General features: G+C 43.7%; 1 protein-coding gene across 1 annotated transcript in view; it reads left to right on the top strand.

Annotated features, from left to right (window-relative positions):
- Adam12 (ADAM metallopeptidase domain 12) overlaps nt 1-17,912 on the top strand; it is a 349,026-nt gene that overhangs the window by 245,056 nt on the left and 86,058 nt on the right. The window contains exon 6 of the mRNA XM_063244913.1: nt 12,559-12,745. Within this exon, the coding sequence (XP_063100983.1) occupies nt 12,559-12,745 (187 nt within the window). The remainder of the gene's footprint in view (nt 1-12,558; nt 12,746-17,912) is intronic.

Genomic DNA, 17,912 nt, shown 5'->3' with positions numbered 1-17,912 from the left:
CCTTTGTCCTCTTTTTGCAATATTTTCATCCTTATCTTGATGACCATAGACTAGGGTTCTTAAACAATAGAAATTTATTTTTTACATTTCCAGAGGCTGAAAGTCCAAAGTTAAGATGCCAGCAAGATATGTTTCCATTGGTGTTCTCTTGGCTTGTCACTGGTCCCATCATGCTGTATGCTTACATGACTTCTGATAGGGACAGAGGGAGAAAGCTTATTGCTTCTTCCTCTTATTCTTTTTCTAGGATTCTCCCTCAATATCTCATCTAAACCTACTCACCATCCAAAAGTCCCTCTGATACCATCATATTAGAGATTAGAAAGATTGGTGGTGTGGAGACAAGCATTCAGTCTATAACAGGCATGGCTAGTGTACTGTATGGTATTATATTTTGGTAAGAGAGGCTGCCAGCCATGCTTGGTTCATAGTCTCAGATGTCAAGCAAGAGAACAAGGGCTTTTCTTCCAAGATCACCTCAAGTCCTCTAAGTGCATCTGTTACTATCTTTGCCTGGAAATAGTTCCAGCAGTTGGAGGAGGTATCATGCTCTGGCTCAAGTTCGGTGTCTGCCCCTTGATCTGGCAGAGGGAGATCTGTACTGAGCCCACAGGGCGGGAGCAGGGAAAGAGTAAATGCCCCAGAGAAAAGTGGTGAGCTTTTGCCAGTAAAATGACAGATGAGAATGAGAGACACTCAGGAGCAAATAGTCCTCCTCCAGCAGTAGCCCTGAGGATGTGGGGTTCTCCAAGATGGGTCTCATTTTCAGGGGATTTCTACCAGAAAACTAAATTCCAAATGGCTAAAGAGAAAACGTGTCTCCTGGCAGCTCCTTTTTACTGTCAATAAAGAAGTTTTGAAGCAGTGCTGTTAACCAGTTAGATAACACCTGGGTCAAATATCCTCAGAGTGACATCCGAACAGGACAGAGTCAACCTCAACACCCACTGGTCACTCAGTCTCAACCTGTCCCCAAGTGGCCCTCCTATTCCTCTGTTCTGGAACGTGCCTAAGCTCTTCAGTCCCCACAAAGGTACAGATAGCTGTCAGGGTCTCCGGTCCCTCTCAGTGGTGGGGTCACTCTCCCTGGCCAGGCTACAGAGTCTGAGTCAACTGAGTCTACTGAATTTGACAGAGTTTGACAGAGAGGAGTATCAGGAAACTCATGGCTAGGACTTTAGGAATTCAGGAGAATAAGTGCTGGTTGGCTGGTGCCATCAGCCACCAAAATGGAGATGGAAAATTGTGGGGGACAGCTGTGTGGGCCTAAGGAACACCTCACTGTGTATTCCAGAGGGTTTCAGCTTCTCAGATCTGTGTGCTATTGTTACAAAAGCAGCAGACCGTGCATCAACAGAGAAATTCCAGAGCCATGCAGTCAACTTTACAATCTCGCAAGTAAAGATTCAGACTAAAGGAAGGAAGACTATAGTCAATCAACTGCTTCCTGACAGAGGGATCGATTGGAGCTAGAAACAGAGAAAAAGACATTTATCTATGGTAGCACCAGCCTGGGAGACATTAAGGAAGAAAATAGAAATAAAAATTCTATCAGATGTGGTGTACTCTGAAAGCATGTTGAGATCCAGAAAGGTGAAGGGACACTTGAGTGTCCTGAGGAACACATTAGTAAATGTCCTACAGGACACATTAGGAAGAGCCCAAAGGGGCATCCTACGCTGCTGCTGCTCCTGCTGCAAAAAAAGGCTTATTTGAAGCTGGGTGGGCAAGGAATGGACAATCAGAGGGGTGACCAAGACATTCACCCTCCAGAGAGAAAGAAAAGGGATGTAAAGAGCCCAATGGAAAGGGAGCTGAGGAAGGAAACAGATCCTCAGCAGAGGAACAGAAGCACTGAAAGGAAAAAGGGTCACAGAAATAGGATCAGCAGTGGTGCTGCTTTTTACTTAGAAATGACTCCAATGTAAAGTTCGGGCCATGGGTTCACTGTATTCTACATCCTGTGCCCCCCGGATGCTCGATCCCTGCACCATGCAGTCTCGGGGCAGTGTTCCCGCTGCTCTCCTCCCTTTTTCATCCTGGTCTCTCATTTGTCCTTGCTGCTTCTGCCTCTTGTCTCTACTAATGAGTGAGCCCATGGCTTACTCCACCACAGCGCAGTGCACAGTGTGACCTGTCACAATAGTGCAAGATATGCCAGTGCCACCCAAGAGGAACTCGCTAATGTCCTTTGGAATGGGACAAATGCCGCCCAGCCCTGACTTGTTCCTGCTGAAGCTTCGCAGCAGCCACGTTCATGAGCCCTGATTTTGTTCCTAAATGCAGGTTCCCACCCTCTTTGGCTCTCCAGCCTGAACCAAGCTTCTCGAGCAAGCAAAGAGGCTGTTTCTTACTCCATTTCTTATTCTTCTGTCCCAGCCTCTAGCTGCTGCTCAGATGTCTAAAATGAGCAGCTTTGTGGGCTCCAGCTTTTAGAGCAAAGCACAGGTTTCCTCATCACTGCAAGCAAAGGGTGAAATTCAGTTTATTTTCTTAAAGAACTTCTAGTGCTTTGATTGATTTGAACTGAACCTTCACTGCCTGGGTAAAGAAATGCTTTCCTAGGGTTGAAGACTAGAGTTTGGTTGTACTAGTTCTTTCTTTTTTCCTTTCTTCTTCCCTCATTCCCTTCTTTCTTTCCTTCCTTTCTTTTGGTATTGAGGACAGAACTCAGGCTCTCTTTACTATTGAGCCATTTTTTAAAAAATTTTGAGACAGGATCTCACTATGTAGCCAAGGCTGGCCTCCAGTTTAGGATCCTCCTGCCTCAGCCTGATGATTAGCTAAGAATACAAGTGTGCCCCACCATGCCCAGCTGCTATTCCATTTCTTAATCAGAATCTAGGACACTTGAATTCAAGGCTGCACACACTCACACTTTCACATCCATGTACTCCACGTGCACACACACTCAGTGGGTGACAATGATGACCGGAATATGTCAGATGGTTTTATCACTGTTGCAGGCTGCTTTCAAGGGAGCAGAGATGAGTGTCATTGCCACCCTTTATGAGCAGCTGGCAGTGTTGCCATCCTCAGGACTTGATGCCCATGCTGCAGTTTGGAGCCAGTGAGAATGCTCCTCCTTGTGACCTCCAAACACCTAGCGTGCCATTTAAATCACCTTTTTCCCATTCCAAGGTATAGCAGGTGTGGCCTGCTTACCCTATCCTGCTCCCACTGCCCCTCAAGAGACAGGATGAGGCCCCTCCTGCTTATGTGCAGAGCTCTTGGTATTCTTGCAGATGCCGGGGAAGCCACGAGCAGGTAGTTCTGTTCTTCAGCTTACACAGAGGAGCAGATTTCGAAGTGTCTTCTCCTTAACCATAAAGGGCAAAACTCTGCCTTAAATCCAAATCTGGCTGAACTAGGTTCTATATTTCTTCCTTTTGCACAGTTTTCCAGTGTTCTTTTCATCCTTACTGTTGTCCTCCTGCTCAGGAAACCTCCCTATTCCTGCCATACCGTTTTCCAGAGCGTGCCCCACACCTGTATCTTGCTGACTGCAGTCAATTGTTCTGCCAGGACATACTGCTCTCCCAGCTCCTCTTTGGCTTTAGAAGGTCTACTCTTCCATCAAAGCCCAAATCAAACCATGTCTTCTTACTCCATGGACAGTGCCTGCTATTCTCTCGTCTGCCTTTTCCTACCCTGTAGTACAAGGCTTTGGGTGGAGGATATTTCTGAGCGTCTCCTGATAGGTCCTGAATTCAAGCTGGAACTACTAGCACTAGGCCTTAGATAACAGACAGCACAAGATGTTTTCATAAACTTAGCTAAATAAAAACACCAAGATGGGAGGCTATTTGTACCTGTATAAGTACATGTTATCGTGTTCCTTGAAAACTTTGCATTGGTTTTAAATCTATGTCATTTTCTGCATCAATTTTATATAATAAAAACAAATACAACCCAAAATTCAGGGCTATTTCTTGCCCTCATACTATTTAAAAAGTTATCAATTTACTTTTCAAGAGACCAATTTGATCCATGTTATGGCATCTGGGTGACCACCATAGTGAAAATAATTATTGCAAATTGGCCATTGGGACAGAAATAACCACTATAAAATAAGCGCCACACGGATGCAGTATTATTGTTTATACTTTATCAGACAAATCAAATAGACACATTAAAATCTCAGATGAGAAACTAAAAGGAGAACAGCTTCTGTTGTAGTCAGGGTTTGTACACAGAGAACAACTAGGATCAGGACATGGAGTTTATATTTTTATAATGGCCACCAGGAGTTAACACAGGAAAATGCAGGAAATCTATCCGCAACACCAAAGACAGATTATTTAGTCAAGTGCCTAAACCCCACAGCAATGTCCCACATGAGTCCAGATAAAAATCCAGAGCTCAGGACAATGCCTCCCACGAGTCCAATTGGAGGCCCAGAGCCCACAAGAAAGACTCAAGCCAGTCTCTTTTACGGATCCGTGCCGGGAAGACTCAAAGGTCAGCAGTAGAAGCCAGAATGTCTATGCCAGCAGGATGAAGGAGCTGTGCTAGTGGGATGAGGGTTCTACACTGGAGCTGAGAAGTCACACTCACAACAAAGACCACAGCCGTCCTCAGCGACACGGAGGCCCCAAGCTCCTCCAACGACAAGCACAGTCGGGTACGTGCCAGGAAGCAGCATGACGAGTCCATCCTGGAGACCAAGCAGCACATGTCTTCCCCTCCAGAGCCAGGAAGCAATGCTCGATGTGAAGACCAAAGCTTCTCCAGGAGAACCAACATCTCAGACAGCAACTCGTAGGAGAACCCACAATGCCTCCTTAACACCTCAACCCTTCAACAGCTCCCTTCTTCTCCACCTATTTATCCTGGCAACCCTCCTCAGGTGGAGCATCTTCTCTCAATGCATGCTGATGTAACCCAGCTGGCATTAAGTGCTTCTTAGAAGGAAAACAAGACAGAAAAAAATGAGCCCACCCCCAGGATATGTTCACCAGGTTTCCTGCCCTTCCCAACAAAAGTCTGACATTCTCTAAGGGCGTGGATTTGGTTTCTACAGAGTCTTAGTTCAGCCTGAATGGTCCATCACAAGTGGTCCCAAACCCCAGAAAGTCAGGCTTTATAGTCACCTTTCTGTTCACTAGACCCTAAGGTCTAGAAAAGCTGGAACCAGGGCTGGCCATGCTGTCGTGTCCTATGTCTAGAGATTTAAGTTTTGGGTAGCAGTGGAATGATATGCTCCTCCCTCTCACTCAGGGTCAGTAAAGTTTGATCCCAGTGAGTCTTTAATATGCAGTGGATCAGATCAAGGAAGACAGTGGCGTAAAGTAGAAATAATAAAGTGACCTTCACTTTTGTCCTTGTCACTGTCTGTCTGCTCCCTGCCTGGCCATCTTCCCTGCCTGTGTTCTAATGCTGTGGTCACTCACCTCTGGCCCCTCTGCTCTGCATTTTTTCTCCTCCTCCCTCCTGTGGAGATGTTGGGCATCCTTGGTGAGCACAGGGACACAGTGGGGTCAGGAGCCACTCTCAGCCAACTCTAAGGCTGCATTCCCTTCCCCTGGTAAAACACCCAAGGTCAAGCTCATGGCTCCATGGGGCCACGCTTGCACTCAGAACTCGAAATGAGTAAGTCTCTGAATAAATCTGCAGACTGGCTCCCTACTGGCCTCTTTTTTGTTCAAGGTCTCCATGCTCTCAGTCCCTGAGCTTGACCCCAACGGAGCTTGCGATGTTGCGCTCCAGCCCCCTAGGGCCTTGCATCCTCTCCCACGTGTCCCTCTCCTCACCATTGTCTCTCCTTTCTCATTCCCTGCTGCCAGCCCTGAACCCCCAGCCCCCCAATAGCCCCGCCAGTCCTCACCCCAGACTTCTAACTTGCCTCTCAGTGTGCCTCCTACCTCCCTGCTCAGCCTCACCTGGCTCCAGAAACCCCTGCTTGATCACATTGTCCCCGCTGCACTCAAAGAGCACTCATGGCTCCCTGTCACCTACACATCTAAGTCTTACATTCATAGACCTGCTTGTCCAACAACATTCCCACAAATGTGTACTGATCGCTTACAAGCTGGTCACCTACTGATCATGCCAGTCCTGATGCTGGTACTGAGAAAACCAAAAGAAATAAGGAAAATAACCCCTGAGTATGTAAAGGAGCCAGACATTATCTGAATGCAATGTTGGAAAATGAAGTCGTTGTACACAAAACCACATAGGAAACTCAGCATAAGATCTCTACCTGAGGCAACAGGGCATCCTGAAGGAAGAACTGTCTAACCTAGACTTGAACGGCCAAACATCCACTTGCAAGGTTATTGCAATAGAAGTTGCCCCAAGAATAGCCAAAGGCCTTTGAGGGGGTAGGACACACCAAGAAGTAGAACACAGGCCTGACCCTGCATCCAGCAAAGCCAAAGGTGTGGCCACCAACACTTGTAATATGAGGAGCAGGGGATTGATTAGCCTCCTGGGAGGGACATGAGGAACGGCTTAGGATGGAGGACACAGCAAGCACAAAGCCAGGGAGGCTGGGAGGCTGCAGTGTATGGAAGTAGCAGTACTTCAGTCTCCAGGAGAATGTATGGGGTGATCAGCAAGAGCCCACAGGCAGCTGGAGGGCTCATCCCCAAGAAAGGGGCGAGGACAGTGGATGGAGACAGGATGGTCTGGTCTCCTGTGTAATGCACTCCAGCTTCCTTTGTGGATCACACTGGCCATTGGCATAGGTCCCCCACTTGAGCCATCCTCCCTTTCTCTAAGAGCACACTCTGCACCCTGGTTACAAAGCCTCTCACCTGGACTCTCAACTCCCTACATCTTCATGTCCTCCCTGCCCTTCAAAACTTACTTCAAGATCCCTGCTACACGGCAGGCTATTCATCAGCCATCTCTGTATCCACATCATGCCGACACCTGGCCTGAGGTAGCTTTGAACTGCTCTGCACTCAGCATCCACAGTCAGCTGAGCCTCAGAACCAAGATGCTGGGGGACCAAGCAGGAGCTGATCATTCTGTGTGGCCAAGGGCAACAAACAGGCTTGGGAACCAGGTTCATCTGGAGGATCTTGGCTCTGCCACTGACTGGCTGTGTGACGGGGTTACTGTTCTGAGCCTGATTTGACAAATCTGCCCATGTGGAGTGACTTGAGCAGTAGTGATGTACTCCCCCACTGTTCTGAAGGGCAGAAATTCAAGGTCAAGGTGTCAGTAGCGCTGACTCCTAGCAACAGGTGGCCTTTCACATGGTGTCCCTTGACTTGTGGATATGTGGTTCCAATTTCTGCCTCCTTCTCCTCCTGGCCTTTTTCCCTCTGTGGCACCTCTTCTGACTCTTGTAAAGTCAGACATCATTAGAGTTAGAGACCACTCTGGTCCAAAATGATATCACTTTAAGACAGTGAACTTTGTAACTGTAAAGACCCTTTTTCCAAATAAGTTCCCATCCACACCAGAGATTAGCACTTAAGCATATCTTTTGGAGGGAACACATGACCTTGGACTGTTACCATTGTTTCCTCATTAGTGAAATGGGCTTGTGTCATCTGCTTACCAGGACTGCTGCACAAAGCAGAGAAAGTAAAACATTTGGAAGCCTGACTCCCAGGGGTAGGGGGTGGTGGGGAGTGACTGCTAATGAGTACAGGCTTTTTGGGGGGATGATGAAAATGTTCTGAATTATACAGCAAAATATTCTGAGTCAGTGAATGGCTTTAAAAGGATAAACTTAATGGTATGCAAATTACTTCTCGATAAAATTGTTATTTTAAAAGAGGCCTGTCTTAACGGCAGATCTCGCCACAAATTGCAGCAGTTGTTACTATTATTAAGGAGAAGTTGAGTATCCTTTATGTGAAATCCCTGGGAGCAGAAGTGCTTCAGATTTTGAATTTTAAGACGAGGGATATTCAACTTGTAATTCCTATTCTTAAAATCCCTTTTAAGAGTTTCACCTTTTACCTCTCAGCATGCATCCGCACCCTGGTTGTAAGACAAGACACATGTCTTTGGGTGTAGCCCAGGCCTTGTACCTGGCAGGAGACCCTGAGTGTTTATTCCACTTGTATATGAGTAGTTCCCATTGGAATTACTTACTGAAAATAAGCTTTATGGTGTTCATGTGCCTGCTAATGCTGCTGCCATCACTGTTTATCAAACATTTACAAGATGGGGTATTACTTTTACCCATCAGCTCCTCCAAAAAAAAAAAGGACTGAAATTAAATTTTATGCCAACTGCCTTTCTAACTTATGACTGACAGCATGATATTGAGACCAAAAGTCCTTTTCCAGAAAATTCAATTAGCAGTTGAACACTGAACTAGCCAAGATAATTCGCATTTTCTAATCACTATCTTATAAAGGTGGTCAGAATCCTTATGCCACTATCCTGCTTGCCTGGAAGTAGTATGAAAATCATCGTAAGAACAACAACATTAATCTGCGTTATTGCCCAATGCACCATTGCTTTGAAGATTAAAAATTGAATTTTTGGAAGGACAAAACTTATCTTGAGGGAATATAGATCTCCTGAGCTTTTGCCATGAAAGCTAACAAAATCAATTTAAAATTTTAATAGATTCCTCTTTATTTCCATTCAAGAAAAAAAAACAACAACAGGACTTTAAATGTTAAAGAAAGGTTGTCAATTTCACAGCCTCTCCTTTCTCTAGCTCCTGTCTTTTCTACTTATGCTTCTTCCCATTCCAAAGAGTGCTGGGGGAAGCAGGAAAGTATGGGGTTGATTAACTCAAGTTTAGCACTCACAGGGTTAAACCTGATTCCCACCACTGTCTTAGGTCACCTGGGCATTTGGGGTAGCGGGGGTTAAAGGTCAGGAGTGCAGGTGAGTAAGAATCAACTGAGCATTGGGTACAAGCACATGGCTGAACCAAGATCCGAAGCAATCTAGCCAAGATAAGGGGTGGCCCTTATCACTATTAATACCCCCTTTCTCCTGCTCCAAAACTTGGCCACAGCCTCCTCCAGTGGCTGGTCCAGTGCCCACCTTCTGTTTTTCCTCCAGAGAAGGTACCCACAGTCTCCATCTGTCCCAAACACTGGAAACTCCTCTGATCTTTCTGCCCCTACTTCACCAAGTGGGAAAAAATTCCCTGTTCAGAGTCTCTGGATTTAAATCCCATACTTTGAGACCCTTCCAACTCCAAGTTTACAACTAAATATCTATGACATTCAACTTAAAACAGATTGTATCCCTTTATCTATCTTGGGACCATAGAGGGCTATGAGAACATCAAATTTTTACATCTCAGAAACCTTGAGTGCTTGAATTTTGTAGCAAATGTTATTTCCAGCAATCTTTAATGCTAAATGATTAATTATACCCAAGATAGTCCAAAGCAATTATTTAATTATGCTGTATTAAATGTTGCCAATTGTGTGGAGCAAAGGAAGAGACTTCACCCCTGTTTCTCAACATCTGGCCTTTGGATGACTTAAAAGATAAAAGGAGATATGAGAACATTTTTATAACCAAGTTATAATTTCTAGAAATTTTCCACTAAGTAGAAAAACTTTTTTATAATTTACTTCTCAAGATTAGAACACGGTGACATGTATATTGTAAGTCTTCAAATTACTTAAATAAGTGGAAAATACAAGATATTACAATTCAAAATGAAATGTAGGTGCATCTTAGTTACTCTTCTCATTGTTAGGACTAAATATCCAACACCCAAATTAAAGGAGGAAAGGTTTATTTACCTCGCAGTTTGTTAAGGTTTCAGCCCATAATCAACTGGCTCCAATGCAGGGTGGCATGGCAGACAGTCAATGCGGAGAAAAAGTTCATGGTGGGAAGAAGGCAGCAAAGCAAGCAAGGGAGGAGAGACACCTCTTTTCATGCTTTATATTGTACCCAGGTACCAGTGCCAAACCAATTAGTGCACTGATTTAGTAATCACCCACCTAATCCTAGCACTTTTAACCCTCGAATTGCACATACTCTGGATTCATCCACCTCTGAAAAAGCCCCACCTATGACTGCATGAGGCTTTGTGCGGGGAGCCATAGCACTGTTATGTGTCATGGCTAGATTCAAGCCATCACAGTACCATTTAAGGATATAAAAGTCTATTTCCTAGCACATCTGTATTTTCCCTTCATTTGTGTTCAATTTCATTTTCCCTTCAACTCTTTTTTTAAAGTTTCCTTCTTAATTTAGATTTCTTAAACATTAATAAATAAAAATCCCTGTTACCTATTCTAAACTTAGAAATATCCATTTTATTTCATAAACAGAGAGACTCATGCCGCCCCACAGAGTTGGTAACCAAAGTCATACCTGAATGCTCAATTTGGTGATGATCACAGATGCCAGTTTGTGGTGGGTGTGGGGATAGAAAGTCATATACAGTGACTTTTAGGTGTATATAGGGATTGAACATAACCAAAACTTCAGTTATTCATAAGCCCCCTTACACTTGCTATCTCTGACTACTTCAAAGTTCTGCTTCTTCATACAGCACAGCTTCCCTCTCCAATGATTTCTGACAGTCCCTGTCTTGGTGCTGTCTTCTTAGGGTAAGAGCACCCCAGCACGATCTTTCTGTTTCTCCCACTGCCTATGACATGTCCAAGGCCAGGGCTGGAGGATGGACATATTGAATACCAATTCATTGATCACTGTGTGTTTGTTTACCAGCCCTGCTCAAAATAACCAGTTCAGACCTCTTCCTTCCATGGTATAAATAGTGCCATTTTATTAAACTTAGAAATGGTTACATAGTCATCTACTAATGGACCATCAATAAGCAGGAGTGAGTGAATGACTGAACAAAACAGACCAACAACAATAAAAGACCCAAGAAGCAAGCTCAGATTGAATGAGGGAAGCCAGTGGAGGGTGTAACATCACCAACTGTTGCTTAAAGACAGAGGTGTCCTCCACATCTTAGGTTGACACAGTATAAATTAGATGTTAGAAATAATGGCCTGAACCTGAAGTCTATAGGCCTCATTTTCAATCTTGCATCTGCTAAAATAACCTGAAATGTATGTCATTAATAGATAATATGCATATGAATTATTCTGAAAAAGTCTAAAGAAACTGATGTCTCAAAAAAAACATTGAATCACTGTGTTAGGAATGTCCACTTATAGTTAGATGATTTTGTATGAAAGTCTTGTGTGTCTCTACAGGGCAGAGATCGTGGCCACCTAACAAGTGTTAGATGTATGGAATTTATAGAGCTGCCACAGGCTATTCCTCAAACTTCCATTTCTCTCAAGAAACCTTTCTTTCAACATCAGGAGGCACCTTTTAAGTTAAATCGCTTTGCTATCCCACACTGGAAAAGAAAGAAATAAAAACTAAATTCCAGCCAAAGTTCCCTATCACTTGAAAAACACAGACACCCTTAGGCTAATCTTTTTTTTTTTTTTTTTTTTTTTTTTTTTTACCGGTACCAGGAATCGAGCTTACGACCACAGGCTTGCAAGGCAGGTGCTTATGCCACTGAGCTAAATCCCCAGCCCCACTTAGGCTAAATCTCCTCCATTTGGAGCTCCACAAGGTCAGACAGGTACATGGTCCGTGGCTGAATGCTACCTCATCTCTGCCACTTAAAATATTTAGTTAGTTTGTATGTTTTTAAAAATTCTATATTTTTATTTCTAACTGTTGGTTCAAATTATTTTTCTTAGTTGTTGTCATTCCCAGAAAGACTTAGTGTAGGAATCCTTGGAGTAACACGAGATCTGCAGCCTATGCCATGGATCCACCCTCACTGATCATTAAAAAATTGCACCATTCAGCCACTAAGTGGGTCCTGTTCTGGCTATAAGTCCTTACCAGATGGCATAGTGACCCTGGGAAGTAGCTGCTGTTATCTCCATTTTACAGGGGAGGATACCGGACTTGAGTGAGATTAAGGGACACAGTAAGTGGCAGGGCTGAAATTCACATTTGGAGTTTGCAGCTTCAGAAGCTGCCTTTTCAGCCATGGGCTGGGGCGTCTCCTCTTTGGTGTTCCTTGATTCTGTGAAGAGCTGTCCAGTGAGTCCAGAGGCCTGACCTTAGCCTCCAGCGAACAACCTGAATGCTTTGGGTACTACCATGGTTCCTTTATTTGCTTATGTCTTACCAATTAAGTAAGTTACAAAATATATGTAAATTTGCCTTCATTTTTGTATCTGAGTCTCTCAGATATTCAGGAGATATTTCTGATCAAGACAATGATTTAGATGTAGGATTATCCTTAAAGAAAAAAATAAAATTTCTGAATTGTGTCTGCTAATTCAAATATAGTCATTGGCAGGTGAAACTTTTTTTTCTCCAGACTCTTCATCCTGGCAACCTTTTTTTGGGACATTAAGAAAAGCACAAAAAGGCAAAATGCAACCTATTCTTTACCATAAAATTTTTCGAACAAGAAGATCTTCAGACTTGTTTTTTAAAAACATTTGCAAAATGAAGTCAGTAAAAACACATGGCACAGAAGTGTCCTTTCTGATTAAAACCTGAGAATATAAATGAATTGTTATTTTTTCTTTTTCCCCTCCCTCATTAGAAACAATACCTTAGTTTTAAAGATCAGTTCTTAAAACTTAATGTTTTTTCTTTTTTGTTCTTCCACAGGGGACTTATTATGTTTGAAGATCAAACGTATATCTTAGAACCAATGAAAAATGCCACTGACAGATACAAACTCCTTCCAGCAAAGAACCTGACAAGCATCTGGGGGTCGTGCGGGTCACATCATAACACATCAGGCCAGGCTTCATACAATTCATCCCCAGCATTCTCTCAGACAAGGACAAGAAGGGTAAGAGGGAAGTCAAATTCGTGTTTCTGGGGAATTTGGGGGCTTCATCTGTGGGCACCAGTGCCAGGAGAGCTGGAGAAACTTTGCCCCTGGATATTCTGTCTAGGACCTGCTAATTCTCATTCGTCAGAAGGTGGTGAACATCACGGGGCAGACCATAATCATAGACTGAACTCTGCATCACTATCACAAATGTCAGCTTCAGATTCATTAAAAAGTTCTGATAAATTCACATTGTCAGGGTCAGGGGATGACAAAGTCACCATTTATCACATCTTCTGAGCCTAGACCCAGGATCGAGCTCCACCATGGCAAATGACAAACATGGCCACTCTCCTAGTGGAAGAGGAAGGTCAGATGGCCGTTCTTCATTTGTAGCCTGCTTTATAAATAGGTTATCATAACAGGTTAAATAAAAGACTCCATCTTTTCCATCTTTGCTCATCTGCCTGTGCAGAAACGCACCGTGTCCTTATCCCCGTGGTTTTGCTAAGGAGTGTTGCTTACCAGCAGGCCACACTGAAATACCTGTCCTTGCTCCTTCTGGACTGCAGCAATCTGTGTATGCCTACCACCTGCCCTGGCTCTGCTCACAGTTCTCCTTCTGCAGCACAGGAAAGAGGAGTTATCAGTGCAGAGCTTGCTGCAGACAGATACCCATCCCTGATGCTTTCTGAGGGTCAGCATAGATCCTCTGCCCTGGTGGCTGCCTGGCCTTTGACATCTGCATAATGTGGGCTGCACAGGCCACGGTGATGCTCCATTAGCGAGAAAGAAAAGTATCTCTCCCCACCCCCACGTTAGATTGGAGGCCATGAATTTAAATGAGTATAACCAGATAGGAAATTATCACCAACTGCCTGATATGTTTATGTCTGGATTTCCTGTTCCTCAATCAACAAGAAATTTTTAAAAATTAAAGATCTGCTGTCATTCATGCTAACATCTGACCATCAAGGAACATGATCTTCATGTTTCTCATTACTGTTGTCTCTAACCTGCTTTGAGTAGACCACTGCTTAACATTCAACATTTCATGAATATTACTCTTGGCTCATTCTAAATCCTTTTTATAAATTCAAATGGTAAAGTTTATCCCACATGATTTTTTCTCATTCTTCAAATTTTCTTCATACCTATGGATAAGTGTCTGTTCCCTTAAACTGCTCTCATCTGAAAAAATTCAGGGGGCTTGACTTTAATTTTACATGCATTCTTTCAGAACAGGTTTCTGTTTGTATAACCCTAACCTCTGTTACTGGCTTCCCAAGGTTTTCTATGGCAGGTAACTGAAACCTCTTTCTCTTTCTCTTTTTTCTTTTTTCTTTTCTTTTTTCGGCCCCATTGCAGGATGGAAGAGCTCCCCTATCAGCTACTATGGCTCACCTTTACATTGATGTGAAGGGGGAGGGGAGTCAGGGGGAATCTGAATCCCAGAGAGCAGAATTTGAAAATAGTAGCAGCAGCAGGGTCCAGCAATTGCAGCCAGCCAGTTCTTTTCGGCACATCTCCCCTTCCCCTCTTGAGTGACAGATTTAAGAGTTGGAAATCACCTCTGAGGTTCTGTGCACACTTATTTCATTCTTCAAACATGTTTGCCTTTAATTCCAGACCTTGGACAAGATCTGATTAAGCTGTAGCTTTACCAGTGGAATATTTGCATTTTGTTTTCAGACCCTTTGCTTTGAGTATGTCGTTGAATGCCTATTATTGACGTTATGTGATTTATAACTTGACAGCTTAATTGACACTCAAATATGTTTGCCATTTCATTTAGAAGTACAAACTTAATCTGTACTTGCCCACAATATTTTAATTCTTTAAGCATACAGCTTTCTAGAACTATGATTGGCATTGTAATTTCCAGTCCTTTTGACTTACAGAGAGATGGGGAGAACCTGAATAATGATGCTGTTTTGTTAATAGTGCATACTGAAGCGTAAATGAACCTTTAAATTGAAAAGGCAACGAAAGCATTGGTGCTATGCACCTTGGTTCTTTTGCTCTAGAAATAATTGTGATTGTTTCTATGCAAGAGAAAATGTCCTTGACCTAAACTCCTTGTATATAATGAAAATGGTACAAAAATAATTTTCAAAAATATGGAATATTTGGGAATGGAAATTACCTAGGTGATTTCAGATAACAAGATATGAGAAATATGAAACCACATATTAAGTTTATATGCCATGTACCTGCCTCACTTGTGCTACTTTTATGCTTAAAAAAATCGATGTAACTGCAGCTAATTAATCTTGTTTATGCAGCACAGCGACTGTACTTGACTTTTTCCAGCATCTCCCTGCCCCCACTAAATGTTAACCATTGCAATTGGTTTTCAGACTCCAATTTTCTGCAAAAGTATGTGCTTTTCTTCACAGAGCATCAGGAATCAATCAGTACTCAGAGGATACACAGCTATAATCTAAGCCTGGGCTATTGTTTGTCATTTTTACAAGGCTCTACATTAGATGTTAGTGAGCACCCTTTTGCTTCTGGAAGGGTACAGAAAGACAGGAGTATTGTAGCTTCCTCTCCCCTCTGCAGGTTTTTAAGTCCAGCCTGAAGTGCTCTGAGCGCTCAGCTCACCTGCATGGACTCCTTCTCCCTCCACTGGCTTTGCATTCAAGAATGAAAACTAATTTTGACATCCACTTTGGCAAGCTAGAAGGAGGCAGAGGCTAAATCTACTACTGGAGAAAATCACATAATACATCCCAAAGGCAAATCGAAATTATCATTGAATTATCCTTCTTTTGGGATTATCTCTACCATTGTTCCCCTCCATTACTATGGATAATTATGACTCAAATATAAAAATTGCTGCCTGCTCTACGAAGAGATGTTTTCTTGGGCTACATTCAGGACTGTGAGGAAGGGAGATACCACAGTGTGTCCTTAGACACAGCAGTGCTGAAATGGTGTCACTGCTTTTGTGTCTCCAGACAGCATTGAATCTGGTTAGTAGGAGCCACAGTATGGTAGCAGCATTAGTCATAATGAAAATATCCAGCACAGGTAGCTGCGCAGTAAGCAGTCAAGTCTCAGGAACTTGCCAGAATCATTGGAAAGCTCAGCAATTATATCAGGAATGTTTAATTCCTTTCTAACATAACCATCTTCACCTCCACACTTCCCTAAGACCGTATCAACTTCTCTTTCTGCCTTGGTGGTTCTTAAAGTGTAGAGAGGGAGACAGGGAGGCAGTACCCCTTCCTGGGCTCTAAATATCTGTCAGTGTGAGCTGTAGCTCCACATTTCCGGGACTCAGTTCCCACTGAGTCTCAGGTCCACTGAAACTGTGGATAAATAAATAACAGATTGTACTGGTACCGCTGCTCTTTTGGAACCAATGTCACTGCTTCCCACATGTCCCTTTTGATAGTTGCCTATCAGATGCAGCCCACTCTCCTGGCTTGCTGTCTCATTTGCATGCTGTCTCATTTGCATGCTGTCTCATTTGCATGCTGGTTCTGCCAGCCCATGCATTAGCCAGGCCTCAGAGGCTGTGTCCCACCTGGATATGGTCTATAGTCAGTGTGAATTATCCCCTTGCAAGTCTTTGTCACGTGGCGGTGATGCCCTCTGACAGGACTCCAGGGCTCTGCTTATCCATATGCATGAAGTGACCTTGCAGTGGGACCTGGAGGTGAACCAGCAGTAATTTTTCCTTGCTCAGGAAGAGAAAGCAAACTTTTGACTCATCTCATTTACTGTTTTGTGAGCAATAGAAAGACGGGCCTGCGTAGTTACTATGGTTATCTTGTTGTCTGGTTATGTCACACCCATCGTGAATTCATTTGCATATCCTCTCAACCTGGAGATTGTAGCTGATGCTGCAAACCAAACTCAGCTCCTGCCCTGCCTCCCAGCTGCCACACAGCTTTCTCACTGCCCTCATGTGCTCCTCCCAGCCACCAGAGTGACGTTTATTTTTTTAAATCTCACATTCTGGGGCTTCCACTGCTCTTTGATCATTCAGCCTCTTTGTCCTGGCCTCCATCTCCACACTACTCACTCCCAAGACTCCAGCTATGCTGCCTAGGGCTGCAGCACCACCAGTTCCCCCTCCCTCCACCACAAGACTTCTGCTGATGCTGTTCCACCCAGCTGAGATGCGGTTCCCAGAACCCTTTCCACCCATACCTGCTTCTCACACTCCAGATCTTAAACCTGCTGTCATCTGTAGCCTTACCGCAAAACTCTGTTTATTTCCTTTGTTTGGCAGACTTGTATCCTTGTGAACCCTTCTCTCGTCCCACACTAGAATATGAGCTTCGTGTGAGCAGGACCTTGGTCTTGTGCAGCCCCATGTCCCCAGCACCCAGCACAGCAGCTGGTGCAGAGCCAGCTCCCTGGAGACACTGGGAGATGAAGGAACGCCCCACATATAGTCTGACTGTGTGAGGAAGGGATTGCTGTAGGAGCTCCTGGAACCCTCACCCAGGCGTGCTTTTCTAACTGAAAGTGGGTTAAGTTCTCAGGGCCAGAGCTCACTGCAGGATGTTTGGGGGATGGTCAGTCCCTGGGAACTTGGCTGCAAAGACTTTGAGAAATGCTTCTCTTTTAAGCAAGTTTCAGGATTGCGCCTGTCCTCACCTTAGAGTGGGAATTGTTGGGGAATTCCCAGAACTCAGGTTCCCGTTTGTAACTTCCAAAATGAAAATTAAGTCAAGCAACTGGTTTCAAGTGTTGTTCTCCATATCACAAATTTAAAATCGGATTCCTTTATGTGTTTTCAACTGGACAGCCTAGATAGGTGGAAATCATGTGGAGGTAATTTAAGCCTCTGTGAGTGAGAGAACCTTTGTGGCGCGGAGCCGGCCACTCCCCCGTGGCTTTTTATTATGATGTGGTTAAGCTTCTCTCTGAGCTTGCAATTCTCTGAATTCATGAGAAAATGTGGACTTCTCTGAAAAGTGCAGAGACAGGAAAATTGTGTTCATGTGTTTGTTTTCATTATCTGGAATTGTGTATTTTCTAAATGATGATCTGAGGCCAGTTGGAAATATCCTCTAGTCGTTGCTTTCAACTTCCACTGTCTGAAAAACATAAGTGTCTAAACAACTGAAGGCCTTTCAGTAGGTTTGTTTTTTTTTTTTTTTTGATGAGAGATTAATTTCTTCTTTCATTTCTTGAGCTATATTGTCTTCTGATAATGAGCTGT

Source organism: Cavia porcellus, unplaced genomic scaffold (genome assembly GCF_034190915.1).
Source record: "Cavia porcellus strain 051 isolate PalLab524CR breed Dunkin Hartley unplaced genomic scaffold, mCavPor4.1 scaffold_2, whole genome shotgun sequence".
NCBI lineage: Eukaryota > Metazoa > Chordata > Mammalia > Rodentia > Caviidae > Cavia > Cavia porcellus.
The sequence above is the reverse complement of the archived record's forward strand: the minus strand, read 5'-3'. Positions and strand labels throughout refer to the sequence as shown.